The sequence below is a fragment of the Enhydra lutris genome, unplaced genomic scaffold, assembly GCF_002288905.1.
Source record: "Enhydra lutris kenyoni isolate GAN:26980312 unplaced genomic scaffold, ASM228890v2 scaffoldscaffold3, whole genome shotgun sequence".
NCBI classification, from domain to species: domain Eukaryota; kingdom Metazoa; phylum Chordata; class Mammalia; order Carnivora; family Mustelidae; genus Enhydra; species Enhydra lutris.
This window is the reverse complement of record NW_019154087.1, coordinates 64,167,683-64,180,923: the sequence shown is the minus strand read 5'-3', so window position 1 is coordinate 64,180,923 and position 13,241 is coordinate 64,167,683. Positions and strand designations below refer to the sequence as shown.

At 33.3% G+C, this 13,241-nt stretch overlaps 1 protein-coding gene across 1 annotated transcript in view; it reads right to left on the bottom strand.

The window, feature by feature from the left end:
- Positions 1-13,241, bottom strand: part of LOC111153330 (LPS responsive beige-like anchor protein) — a 754,899-nt gene that overhangs the window by 27,338 nt on the left and 714,320 nt on the right. The window contains exons 52-53 of the mRNA XM_022512304.1: positions 10,750-10,905; positions 4,509-4,676 (exon numbers count right to left, since the gene is read on the bottom strand). Of these exons, the coding sequence (XP_022368012.1) occupies positions 4,509-4,676; positions 10,750-10,905 (324 nt within the window). The remainder of the gene's footprint in view (positions 1-4,508; positions 4,677-10,749; positions 10,906-13,241) is intronic.

Below are 13,241 nucleotides of genomic sequence, written 5' to 3'. Positions count from 1 at the left end.
CATCCGCATATATTTTGACAAGACAAAGAATAAGGATTTATCAGTAGCTTCAGTAAAACATATTAGGCTTTATGATAGAAAGAACATAATTCCTAAATATGTGCACAAAAATATACATATGCATAAGCACATGTGCACAGAAGCAACCAGTAAATAATTCACACCTGGACATATAATGATACTACTTTTCTTACAGACTGATGAGTAGTCCATGTAGATCAGTGGTATTTATAGTCATATGGCAAGATCATTCTAAATTCATTAAAAAAAAATTTAGAATGGCTGAAAGTTAGAATTCATTTTTAATTATAGCAGGAATGTCTCATTAGGGTGATACTAGTAAAATTAACAACAGTAGGATTTACGGTAATGACTGAGGTGATTGATGAGAGTATAACAAAATGAAGTTTTAGACAGAGAAAAAGCAGGGCAGCTATGGCATACAGTACTTTAAAAAACAGCTCTGTGGTCTGTTAGTGCTAGCCTTATGGTTAATAAAACCTTCTTTCTAATTAATGGTGCTGAAATATTCTTAAAGAACAGAATCTTGTTGTTATGAAAAAAACTTTAATACTTCTGCTTTTTTTTTTTTTCTTTCAGTAGACGCCATTCCCATAAAGGAGAAAGCTGACATAGATTAGCATGTCTGATTGCAAAGAGGAAAAAAATGCCACCTTTCAATCAAATCAAAAACAGAATGTGAGAATGGAAAAGTACTTTACTGAAATACTATATACACACATCCATACAACACCCTCAGTCAGCAACCATTTGCTTCTCAAGCTAATCAACTGCTTTTTAAAAAAATTACTCAGAAGCCTGAAAATTCTTAATAAGCATTTAATTTTAAGTTTATGATCTAGTAATACAAAAATCATAGATAATAACTATTTTGTAAATTTTCATCTCGTTTATAAGATCATTTCAAAGTTTAAAGTATTTAAATGTCAACAGAATGCACTGGGGCACATTTTCTCCAAAATTTGCGAATATACAGTCTGTATAGCACTATTCTGAGGAAAAAATGCATGTTTCAGTAAAGCATTTTGGTACACAAATGCAGTTGTAAAACACAAAGAGTACTAGAGCAAAGGGAGGTATGCTTCCATGGAGAAAATATCTTTCGTTAAAATGTTCTCGGTTAATTTTATTTAAAAATCTACAACTAAGTGGAAATGTATCTTAATTTTTCTTTTTGGTAAGAAAATTGCATTCCAAAGGAGATAACTATCACAAAACAAAAGAGTCGAAGATGAAAAACTATCTGTTATACAGGAAAACAAGGTTTTTGCCATGTGATCTAGGCAGAGTTTATAAAACATGTGTATCCTTTTAAAAGCCCAAGATAAACTAAATATAGGTTTTATGCAGCTGAATTAGACAGATTTTGGCCAAGTAATGTGCATTTTAATACTGGATAACATGATTTTTTAAAAATAAGAATAAAGCTGTGAACTTTACATATAGCAGTAATGTCAGATTTATAGAAAACGGCACAGGCATATGACCCTAGGAAGGAAAATCACTAGCTTATTATCATGATTTTTTGGGAAAAAAAACAAAAACACACACAAACTAAATGCTTGAGTGAGACCTATAAAATGCAGAAAAAGCAATAGTTTAGTTTTCTTTAATTTTCTCTTCAAGAGAGAGAAAAAAGTCTGTGTTCAAAAATTTAAGTTGAGGCATTGTGTGCATTTATAGACCAGACTGAAATTATATGTTTAAAAAAAAAAAAGTGTAGCTGTTTCTTAAAGGTCATTTATATTGCATCCAGGAGATAAAATGTAGGAATAAGCATAACCTAAAATTCCTCATCTGAAAAGCTCTGACTTCAGCGGCTGCATTGTGGAGCCATCAACGAGCCAGAGGCTTATAAAATCTAAACCAGTCTGTATGAATGTGTAAAACACAGCTCACACGCATGGTAAAAATGTCTTTTTTTTTTTTTTGGTTTGTCATTTTCTTTTGAAAAGCTTAAACTGACTTGTTCATTTTTCTATTCTAATGCGTGGAAATTCTCATTATATGAAAAAGTGCCTATTTGTCTTTCTCCCAGATTCATCCTTCAAAGCTAAAGCAAAATTAGATTGGGACATCAGACACTATAAAAGGGCCAGAAAGGATGAGGTTCACTTTGAGAAAGGTAATTTAATTTAGTCAAGATACAGTACAATTTTCTAATATTTTTATTAGATGTGCTGTTATGTTATTCTTTTATTTTTCTTCCCTTTTCATTACCAGCATTACTAGGAGTTAATATCCACCATACTGCAGACAATGAGAGGGTATAGATGAACTGCTTTATGAAAAATATAACATTATACTATATACTCTAATGCCAACAAGATGGTGTTTGTGTGGTGATTTATTTGCTCTGAGCATTCTGTGATTCTGATAACACCTTAAGTCAGTTACTATTGTTGCTTTCATTTTACAGACAAGACAGAAGGACCACAGCAAAGCTCGGAACTTAGATTTGCTTTAACTCCAAACTCCAGGATTTGGTCAATGCTACTTGATTCATTTTTTTAGAGGACAAGCATGTAAAAACCATCTCTAGGATGATTTATAAGGTATTTAAATATATATTTCTCCCTTCTGGAAAAGCTGAATATTTCTAGTTTAAAAATACACGTTAATTTCTGAATAACAGCCACTACATGTAAGTGTTGCTAATAAGCCTTTAGCTACTTCTCAGAGTACACATTGGTAATGACCATGTATAACATATAGAACACAATTAGGTCAAGGAAATAAAAAAACAAAAACCAAACCAAAAATTCTTTTCTTGTGTTTGGAATGCTGTAGGTGCATGAAACACGTTATTTTAAGGCAAGAGAAAATTCTTCCTAAATATTTTTAGCTAAGTAACAAACTGTATATTTATTATTTATGTCAAGCCTAGGTTTGTCTTAGATCATTTACTGAATCTCGGTAACTAAATTTATAGACAGAGGAAAAAAAGAAATTGAAAGTAGACCCTCCTAAAAGGTCAGAAATGAAGAAGGAGCAGAATGTAAGAGTCCATAATGTAAATAACATGAAGTCTTTCTCAAACAGAAGTGACAAACAAAATCCCCGAAGTCTACATGTTTAAAAAATTTATCATAATTACATATAAAATGCAGATGTCTGTGTAAATATGTGGAATACACAGACACACTGCCCCCCCCACTGAAACACGTACACCGAGTCTGACCTGATCACAAAGTCTGTATTATCCAAAGCATCACAGTCTTAGGTGATTTTTCATATTCTATTTGTATAGGGAATCGTCCCTGATTTGAGTAACATACAAAATATATATTGGAGGATTTAATAAAAATTATGTTTACCCATCACATAAAACAAAAAAAGCATAAACAACTTTTATAAGATATTTCCCATACGCTTCTTTTAAAATTATATACTGTTTTTTACTAAATATTTTTTAAAATATTTAATTATTAATATTATTAATTTAATAATTAAAAGGTTTCATTTTCAATCAAATATTACACATTTAATAAGCACAGCTTGAAGAAGTCAATCCAAAATGTGATGGACTGAAACGTATTCAGACTATTTCATAATTCGGAGTGAAGTACCACGATATTCAGGTAAAGCAATCTGGAACAAAATGGTGCTTCCTTAACCAAATACAGGGCAACTTGCTTTAAATTAAGAAACTGTAAATATTTAAGAGCAGTTAAAATGCTCCACATTATGAAGTAAAAATCTAAAGCTATTCTTGCAGGAACTCTTCACTGTTGTCATAATCATTTTAATTAAATTCTCATTTTTCAGGTGGTCCCTTTAATTGTTTTCTTCTACTTCTTAATGTGTTTTTCTAAAGCCATTTCTTTTCTGCAGCTGTGTGCGATTGGTTTTAATGGTAGCTGCTTCCTTTTTTGCCTTCTGTGAATTACAATTTTAAATGGTTACACATTTTTTGTTTTACTGCCTTCAGCATAGTTTCATAAAGATGTTTAAGGCTGTTGGTGAACATTTTCATTTCCCATCTGAAAAACCAAGAGCCAATTTGAATATTCCATGTTGGCCTTTTATAACCTGTTTTATCTTTTAATATGTAAATGAAAGCATATTCTTTATAAAGACTGGTTCATTTCCACAAAATTATAATTGTTCTTTTGCTCTCTTAAAATATGAATTTGATAAACGAGATACTATGTGGTTGCTCTTTTATGTTATATCTTGTTCGTGAATGGAACACCTCTCTTTTATTTGGTGACAGCCATTTCCAGTGAAGAACTAGCATTTTCAGTTCATAAGAATAATCTGTAATATGGAAAATGAGATTTCATAGTTGCACTTGAGAATTATCAATGCTAACAAAACGTTAGTAATTGAAAGGTTATCTAGAACTTTCTTAAATTATAACTAAGAAAGTAAAAAGACTTGATAATTCAGTTTCACTTTCACCATGATAAAAAACATTACGTCACTGCAAAATGTTATTATATATCACTTGTAACAGTTTACTTATAAAATAAGTTTGTACTTACTGCCTGGGTTGTCTCCAATCCCACTGCTTTTTCCATTCCAGTACCAGAGCAGAAGGGTCGCGTCACGTGACCCTGAGAGAATGTAGCAATTTCCCCCAATATAGGACTCAGAACGAGTGAGGCAAGTGACCACATCCCAATGGCCAAATACCACCTGAATCAATTTTCCTGAAATACAAAACAATTTAAAACTGCTATAAAATTAAAAAAATTCCTGTGACTATTTCACTTGTAAGATAATGAAGTCATATTAACTCAGATTCTGATGATTCAGAATTACAATCAAATTTGATCTGGTCTAACCTGAAAGTTTTCTTCAAATATTAGCAACAACAAAAAATCAGTTGACCAGTGATAACATTTTTGAAAGACATAATGTTAAAAATTTTTGAGAACCATGGTACCATATCATTATACATGGCTACTATAAATTCCAAATGAATCACGTCTACTGATTAAAGAAGGCCCAGAAGAACTTGCATTTGAAATGACTTCAGCAATTTCTTAAGTTCCTTTGTATGGTTCAAAGCACAATAAAACTTAGGTGCCTTTAAGTACTCTATAATTCAGACTTTGCTAATACAAACTTGTCTCTGAAAGAGTAAAGATTTAATGTACTTCTTTTTCTCAAAGTGTTCTATCCAAGGATGATATAAGTCACTTTGGAGAGTTTCTGTTCTTTTCAAATCAGAATTACATGAACTAAGTTTTGGTAAAAAGACTAATATATTGTGATTGCAATTAGAGCTGGGTCATTCTTTCTCTGTTTTGATTGCCGGAATGATGAAAATTCCTTGGTGGTCGATGATGAAGTTAAGATAACGGCAGTTTATCGAACATTAATGACTGGGGACAAAAGGGAGGAAGCCAGTACACTTATTATACATCTAGGGACGGCTTCAGACACAGGATGAATTAGTCACGTAACAGTGCTGGGAAAAAAAGTAAAGCCCCCACTTTGAGAATCTTTGTTTAAAGATCAGATATGGTGTTTATAATTCATACAAACTTGTCTAAAGAATAAAATAGCTATAGCAGCCCTTCTACTACGTCCCTATGGTTTCTAAGCTCACATTTGCCTTTGAAATGTCTACAGAACTACAGATGAATGCCATAGTGTGTCTACCTCTAAGAGTCAGCATGAGGTGGGTTTTTTAATTTTTATTTTTAAAGAAGTATTTCAGTGGGGTCACATAAATAGAATTCAAATGTTCAAGAAGAAAGACCACTAAGCTGAAAAAAGATTAATATGCCTAAAAAGTCCGTGCTTAATTTGGAAACATCATAACCTATTCGAAAGTTTAAGGTCTCAGTTAAGTATTAGCATCTGAGTGTATTTAACTTTTCAAGCTCATCATGAATGTAACTGAAAAAGTACTTATCTTAATTTTTCTAATTCTTCATTTTAATAAGTCTGAGGCTTATTACAAAGGCTGCAAATTTTTAAAAATGCTGAAGAACACTTCACTCAGCACGTCAAATGCAGTATGTTCCCTCTTGCAGCTTACTACGAGTAACTTTAAATTCAAATTCATTTCAGCCTCAAATTGCACAAATTATAAAGTGTATTTTTTTCTCCCATGAATAAAGACGTTAGTCAAAACAGGTGTTTTAACTACTGAAAGTTAAAAATGTGCACTTCTGAATTTCTCCAACCTTTAAATTGATATCAAAACATTTCATTTAAAAATCAGCTGTATCGATAAGGAATACGGTAAAGAAGAATTCAAGACTTCTTCGAACGAAAAAAATGGAAAAGAAAAAGAGCAAATTAAATATGAAAAGATATAATCATTTCCATATCATTTCCAATTTATCTGAAGAACAAAGTGAAGAGGTTTCATGGTAAAATGGGTGGGGTTAGAGTAAAGGCAGGCCTTCTTATAAGGGGTAAGACAAAGTTAGAAAACTTAATTAGAAAACTGAAGGCTAAATTAGTGAGTTTTAACTACTGAAAATAACTGAACACATCATATTGTTGATTATGCTTTTTGATAACAGAATATTCGAGTTATTTCTGTCTCAGCCTAAACCTGAGTACGGAGAACATGTAATCTCCAGGAATGATTTAGATAGGTTACTGAGGGTAAGCTTATTTAAGATTTGATACCTATCACCTCAGTGGTTTGTGGGAGTCAGGAGGGGAGTGATTATAATTAAGGAGGTACATGAGGCACCAGGTACAGAGGAAACCCACGTGCTTCCAGGAGGCTTGCAAAGGAGCAGCTCTTCACTTGGTAACTTACCTAATTTCCACCTCGTGAGGACAAAGTGGAAAGATTTAATTGTAAAAATGGGATGAATTAACTATAGTGACAGAATTTTCCAAGATTCCTTTGTTATTTCTCAGTTAAGTCATAGCCCTGTATCTATAATATCAGCGTTAGAAAAATGTATACTCAGTCACTGTGATTTCTTTTCATTAAAATTTCCTAGTGTTTTAATCCCCCCCCAAAGTTATCACAATTATTTTCTATTCAACATTTATTGTACACCTACTAGGTGCCAAGCATCAGGCCCTCTTACATGCACATTGGTGGTAAAGAGACACGATCCCTGCCCTCAGAGTATTTAATGTCTAGTGGGGCAGAGAGACTTTAAACAAATACAAACATATGTAATTATGAATAGTGTTAAGTATTATAAAAGGAAAAAACAAGGTAGGATCAGTGAGAATAATGTAGAATGAATTTAGATTGGGCATCAAGGAAGAATGAAATGAGGGAGTGATATTTACATATTTACATTTAAAATGTTTCATATTTTAATACAAATTATTTTCTACACTTCCTACTTTGGACTCAACTCTGGAAAGCATTATTTTTTCAAGTTTACTTTTTCCTGTTCTGACAGCCTTCCTCTGCAGTCTTTGTTATTGCTATGGGGTTGAGGTTCACTCCTCCTAAATAAATCACAGCATATAAATACCTGCTGCTCTTTTTGGTAAATTATTTTCTGATAATCTCATAAGTGTTCCTCAACCTTTATTTTTTGTTTCCTTTAATACCAGTCCACCTCTCCACACACTAATATCAAATATTACCACAAGCACTAGAATATCCCTTTTTTGACAGAACAAATTTTCTAGTTAATGTTTTATTTGACAGCTGTGCTACAAATAAAAAAAATTCAAGCTCAGGACTCTACACCACTGAATCTAAAATGTGGCCTGAAAATAATTCCCACTGCTGAGGGAAGGTTTTATTGTTGCCTCTGCTGTTCTGGTTGTGTCCCGAAAACATGATTTATGTTTAAAGAATTTTCCGTTACAACCATGTTTCTCTCCCACACCCCACCTTGCCCCGAATCTAATAAGAGAAGGATTTTTTTTGGCGGGGGGGGGGTTATGTGCTAAAATATAATTGAATTCAACACTTGTGATAGCTTTGCTATTATATATTATTGATCATACAATTTTCCCCTTGCTTCTCTGACAAACTTTAAGGAGAAAATATTTAATATTCCTGTTGTCAAAAAGCACAAACACATATTTACCCTAACTGAAATTATTTTAAATAAAACTACCATCAGAGTTTGTATATAAGATATTAAGATACTAGGACTATCATTTCAGGATTTTTTTCATAACTTTTCTGGCAGGTATAAATACTGTACAAGCTAAGTCCCACTGAAATGAAGTTTAAAATAAGGCTACTGCTTACAAAAATGTTCTACATAAACACACTCACATATTTAAAAAAAACAAACAAACAGTAAAGTGGAAGGTTTTTGGAAAGAGTTGGGAAGGAATGATATCCAGTTTATCAAGTCTGGAATGTTATTTAGCTTATCAAGTCTAATGTAACATGGAAGAAATACTAGGAACTTAGTGTTGTAAACTATAACATTTTCCCCAAATTAACCAATACTAATAGGTACACCTATATAAGATAATATGGTGGAATCACAAAGAATGCTACATTTGAAGTCAGAAGAGCTGTCTGCAAAGCCCAGTTCAATCACCACTGTCTATACGAATTTCAACATGTTATTAAACCTTTCTAAACCTCAGTTTCATCATCTGAAAAATGGGGATAAAGATACCTGTTCTGTCTATCTCACAGGACTGCTATGAGGCTGAAACAATATGTATATGAAAGAACTCTGTAATTCTGAAGAACTGTGTGTGACTGTGTTATTTTAATTATTAGTATTACATAACGGTGAGGTTAACTCTACAAATATTAATGTTCAGTGCTTTTTAAAAATGACATGGAAGGGCGCCTGGGTTAGCCGCTGCCTTCGGCTCAGGTCATGATCTCAGGGTCCTGGGATCGAGTCCCGCATCGGGTTCTCTGCTTGGCAGAGATCCTGCTTCCCTCTCTCTCTCTCTGCCTGCCTCTCCATCTACTTGTGATCTCTCTCTGTCAAATAAATAAATAAAATCTTTAAAAAAAAAAAATGACATGGAATGTCAGCAAGCTCAAAAATCGTCAAATGTCAAAACTAAAGATTGACATAATATATGATTCCACTTACATAACATTCTAGAAGATGCAAAATTACAGATATGAAGAATAGTTCTGCAGTGCAAGGCTGAGGTGGGGGAAAAGGGGGACTATAAAAGACAGCACAGGGAATTTTGGGGATGACAGAATTGCTCTGCATCTTTATTGTGATGGTTATGTAATTCTGCATGCTGCCCAAAATTACAGACCTTTAACCCAAAAAGAATTAATTTTAAATTATAAATTATAAAATTATAAATTATAAAATAAATTTTTAAATGTGTAAAAAACCATAAGCAATCTAAGAGAATGTTTAAGAAAATTCTGTAGAGGAATGTAGCAATTTTAGTCTGAATGTTTTGCAAAAGGGAGCACAATTTAAGGTTAAATGATTTTAAGCTATCAAAATAGTGAAAGAAGAGGTTAAATTTTAAATTTAATTATTAAATCAGACAAAATTTGTTGTAATAATAATAATAAATTTTAGGAACACATCAATTCCCATGGCATTTTTAAAGAAATCTAGAGGAGTTTTAGGCTCAGTAGCAATCAACCTCATAGACCCAAACATGCAAAATAAGCACTACTTAATGAGAAAGACTTGAATAATGATATTTTCTTTCTGGGCCTACAGAAGGTAGGATGCAAATTATAAGAAAACTAGATCACTGATTCCATTTAAAAAAAAAACCAAAAACGAGGTCATGGCATAAACAACTTATAGGGTTCTATATGAACGGTACATATTTGACTATTTTTCCCTACTTTCTCATGGCTGTATTACAATACTATCAGCTTAAGGACAAAGTCCTTGAATAATGAACAATTAATTTTTCAATATATTATACTTATTAAGGCAGAAGCAAGGACTCATGCATTCTATAAAGATTATTAACAAGACTGAAAAATGATTTACTATAAAACATTAAACTAGAAATTTGAATTAAAAATAATTTCCTATTCCTACCACATTTAAGCAAGATATTTGTAGATCCTTGCTTTAGTTGAAATAATCTGCTTCCACAGTATTATCAAGTACTGATATGTTAATATCTAATATTAATTCTTTCAAATGTTCAACTACCTATTTATCATAAGTTGATTTCTTCCTCTAACAGCTTCTAAAATACTTTAGAGAGACTTCCTTAAACTTTCCAACTTTTCTCAATGTCTTATATACAAAAACTTAGAAATATTTTACTAGATTGGATCTTCCATCTTAATAGTGAGTTGAGCTTGGTTTGTCCCTTAGGGAGATGCATGCAAATGACTATATGGACTTAAAATTTTATATTCTAACAAGAGCTCCTGTCACATATAAAATCAGCAGTCAGCTACTTTCCTTCATGATGGTGTAGCTTTCAGCAAGGTACTATGCAGAACTGAGTGGAGGCAAGGTATCTACTACTAAGAAATACACTTAACGACAATTTCCAGGAAGGAAAAACTGTGGGAAAATACATCAGTATGCATGGGCATCTGCTGTATCATTATGCATGTACACGTGCGTATGGCATTTACACACCTGGATATGACTGCAAAAGAATCATTCATTCTCTGAGCATGAGGCTTGGGAGACACACTTCCTATAAAAAAACTGCCTCTTAAAAACATGCTGAAATTAACTTCATAGTGAACTATGTAATAGATTTTTACTTAAAAGGGAAAAACAGTGTCTCTATGTTATGCATTTTACAACTTTGTAATTACTGAAAGGAAAATGAGAGATCATTCTAAGCCTCTCAGTGCTACTTGTAGTTAACCTTAGTTCACTGAAGAAGAAAGTAAGTTACCTGTGTCAGTAGAGTAGACTCGGAAACTCTTATCCCAGAAGCCACAGATGAGAATATAGCGGTTGTCCGAAGTGATGACAAAGCACTGGGAATGGACTTGAATACTTTGGTCTAAAAGGTCAGTGATTTGCCTCCTGTGCATTCCTGTATTGCTGGCTGCGAGAACAGAAGCAGAACAGAAATCCTGCTAAACCCACACATGTACAAAAATCCTATAGTTTGTAATGCTGGGGGTGGGGAGTGAGGGGGGGATGCAACACATTCCGGGATAAGAATATTTGATCTTTAATTTTAAAATTTAAACATAATAATATTTGAAAAACCAAACAGGAAAATATATCCAGTTGTTGGGAGAATGTGGGTAGCTAAATTCAACATCTCATGAGAAATTTTGCCTAGAGGGAAAAATAATAACATACTACAGTTTCAAAATAGTATACAATTCTCAGAACATGCTTTCTAGCTCTTGGGCAGGACCAAACTAGATTACAGTCTCCAGACTGCACCACAGTTAGGTTTGTGTTTCTGACAATCTCATTACACCCATTGCCATGAGAATAGATTCCTGTTGTGACAATCTATTACCTTTAACTTTCTGTCACAGGAAAGAGATATTAGAATTTAAATGTCATATATTTGAAATATTATAGCATCTTGGAGTACTTTGGCTTTAACAGGTCTTTAATTTGACTAGATGTGAACTCCCATTTCCCTATTTACACCTGCACTTGCATGTAGGGAAAGGGTAGAATGACTATTTATTAAAGATACTCGTAATTGAAAAAGTCAAAGCGCAGCACACTGCCACTTTCTTACTCCTTATGTAAGCAATAAAACAAGACAGCCTGGCAGTGTGTTTTCAAAGCCCTACAGAGCACATGATATGGGGTTTGTCACAAGACACAAGGTCAGACACAGAGCGACATCAAGCACATAGGAAGAGTAATAATCCTTTAGAAATATACTATCAAGTGTCATTATCAGAAAAGGAATTTTCACTGAGATGCCTTTTTTGGAACCATGAGGCCAACCAAAGAGGAAGCTTTCTTTCTAGTGACCTAAGAGCTTTTTCACCACCAACTTTCTGATACAGATGATGGTTCTTATAGTAACAAAGGAACTTGACTGTACCAGAAATAAAAACAAATAAATTTCTGCATCTGATCATTACATTCTTTGCATCATGGTATTCAGGGCTTTTTTTTTTTTTTAAACCTCAACCTATAAATGCATTATTTATTTTTTTTTAATATAAATGCATTATTGATAAAAATAAAAAATAGAAAAATATTCATTTTACATCATAACTAAGTTAATGTGACCAACCTAAGAGAAGGCTCAGAAAGTAATGCAGAAGAAAAAAAGTGTTCAAAATACTTTCCAGTGCTGTACTAGGAACCACTGGGGACACAGAAATAAACTTCCCTGCTCTCAGGGCAAACACGACATGGCAAATGTATACATAGACACACGGCAAGATTCTGCTAGCATCTGTCTATACAACTTAACCGTGTAAGATTGTTAGATAACTATTTGATAATAGGCTTCATATACTTTTGGGGGATTAATGAACTAGAAAGTGACAGCAGTAGTAAAAAAGGATAGAATTCTGTTTGGTGATCACTCCCCTGTCATCTCCTTCCCACACAAAGGGAAGCTGCTGGCAAATGAAAAAAGCTTTTATGGGGATCATAGTGCATCAAAGAGAGACATTAGTGTCCTACTGCAGTGAAGCTGTGTGGTACAACTTAGATCTTTTATTCCAAGAAATCTAGCAATTAAAGACAAGGTATGTAGTACTTTCTATACTGGTATTTCATTCCATATGAAAACTAAAATTGTTTATTTTTGTTGTTATTTATAGGACTTTTGCTTCTATGATATAAACCTTAACCGGTCTTCGACCTTTTCTTTTTTGGGGGGTATGGTCTCTTAGGAGGACCTTGTTTCACCAATCTGGGCACGTGCATAATTTTGAATTGAGTGACCACAATGTAACCCCCTCTCTAATGGGTAAAGGCTGATGCCCTTTCAGCATTCAGATGAACTATCTTCTAAGTAAATGCTTACCTGTAATTTAATATTGCAACTCTCCCCCATCCATCCATCCAACCATCCAATCTATATAACCTATCTACCTCACAACTGCCTTTCCTTTATCTTGTTTTCTCTGGAGATTCAGTACTGAAGGTATTTTTATTTAATGAAAATTAGGTATATTTGTCTAGATAAGCAGTCTTCAAACTGGGGCATGCATACCCCTGGCAGGAGGGTGGTATAAGATTTCCCAAGGGATATACAGGCACAGATGGTTTTAAGGGAATCAATTTCTAGTTCCTCAACTTTTATATGTTCACTTCTCTGAATCAGATTTGCCTGAGAACTCTCCTATGAGTTTTCCTTCCTTATATCTCTTTTTACATGCTCTTCTTCCACTAAATAAAATAAAGGTATGTTTCCTTCCTGTCCAGAATCTTACTATGGTACTTTAT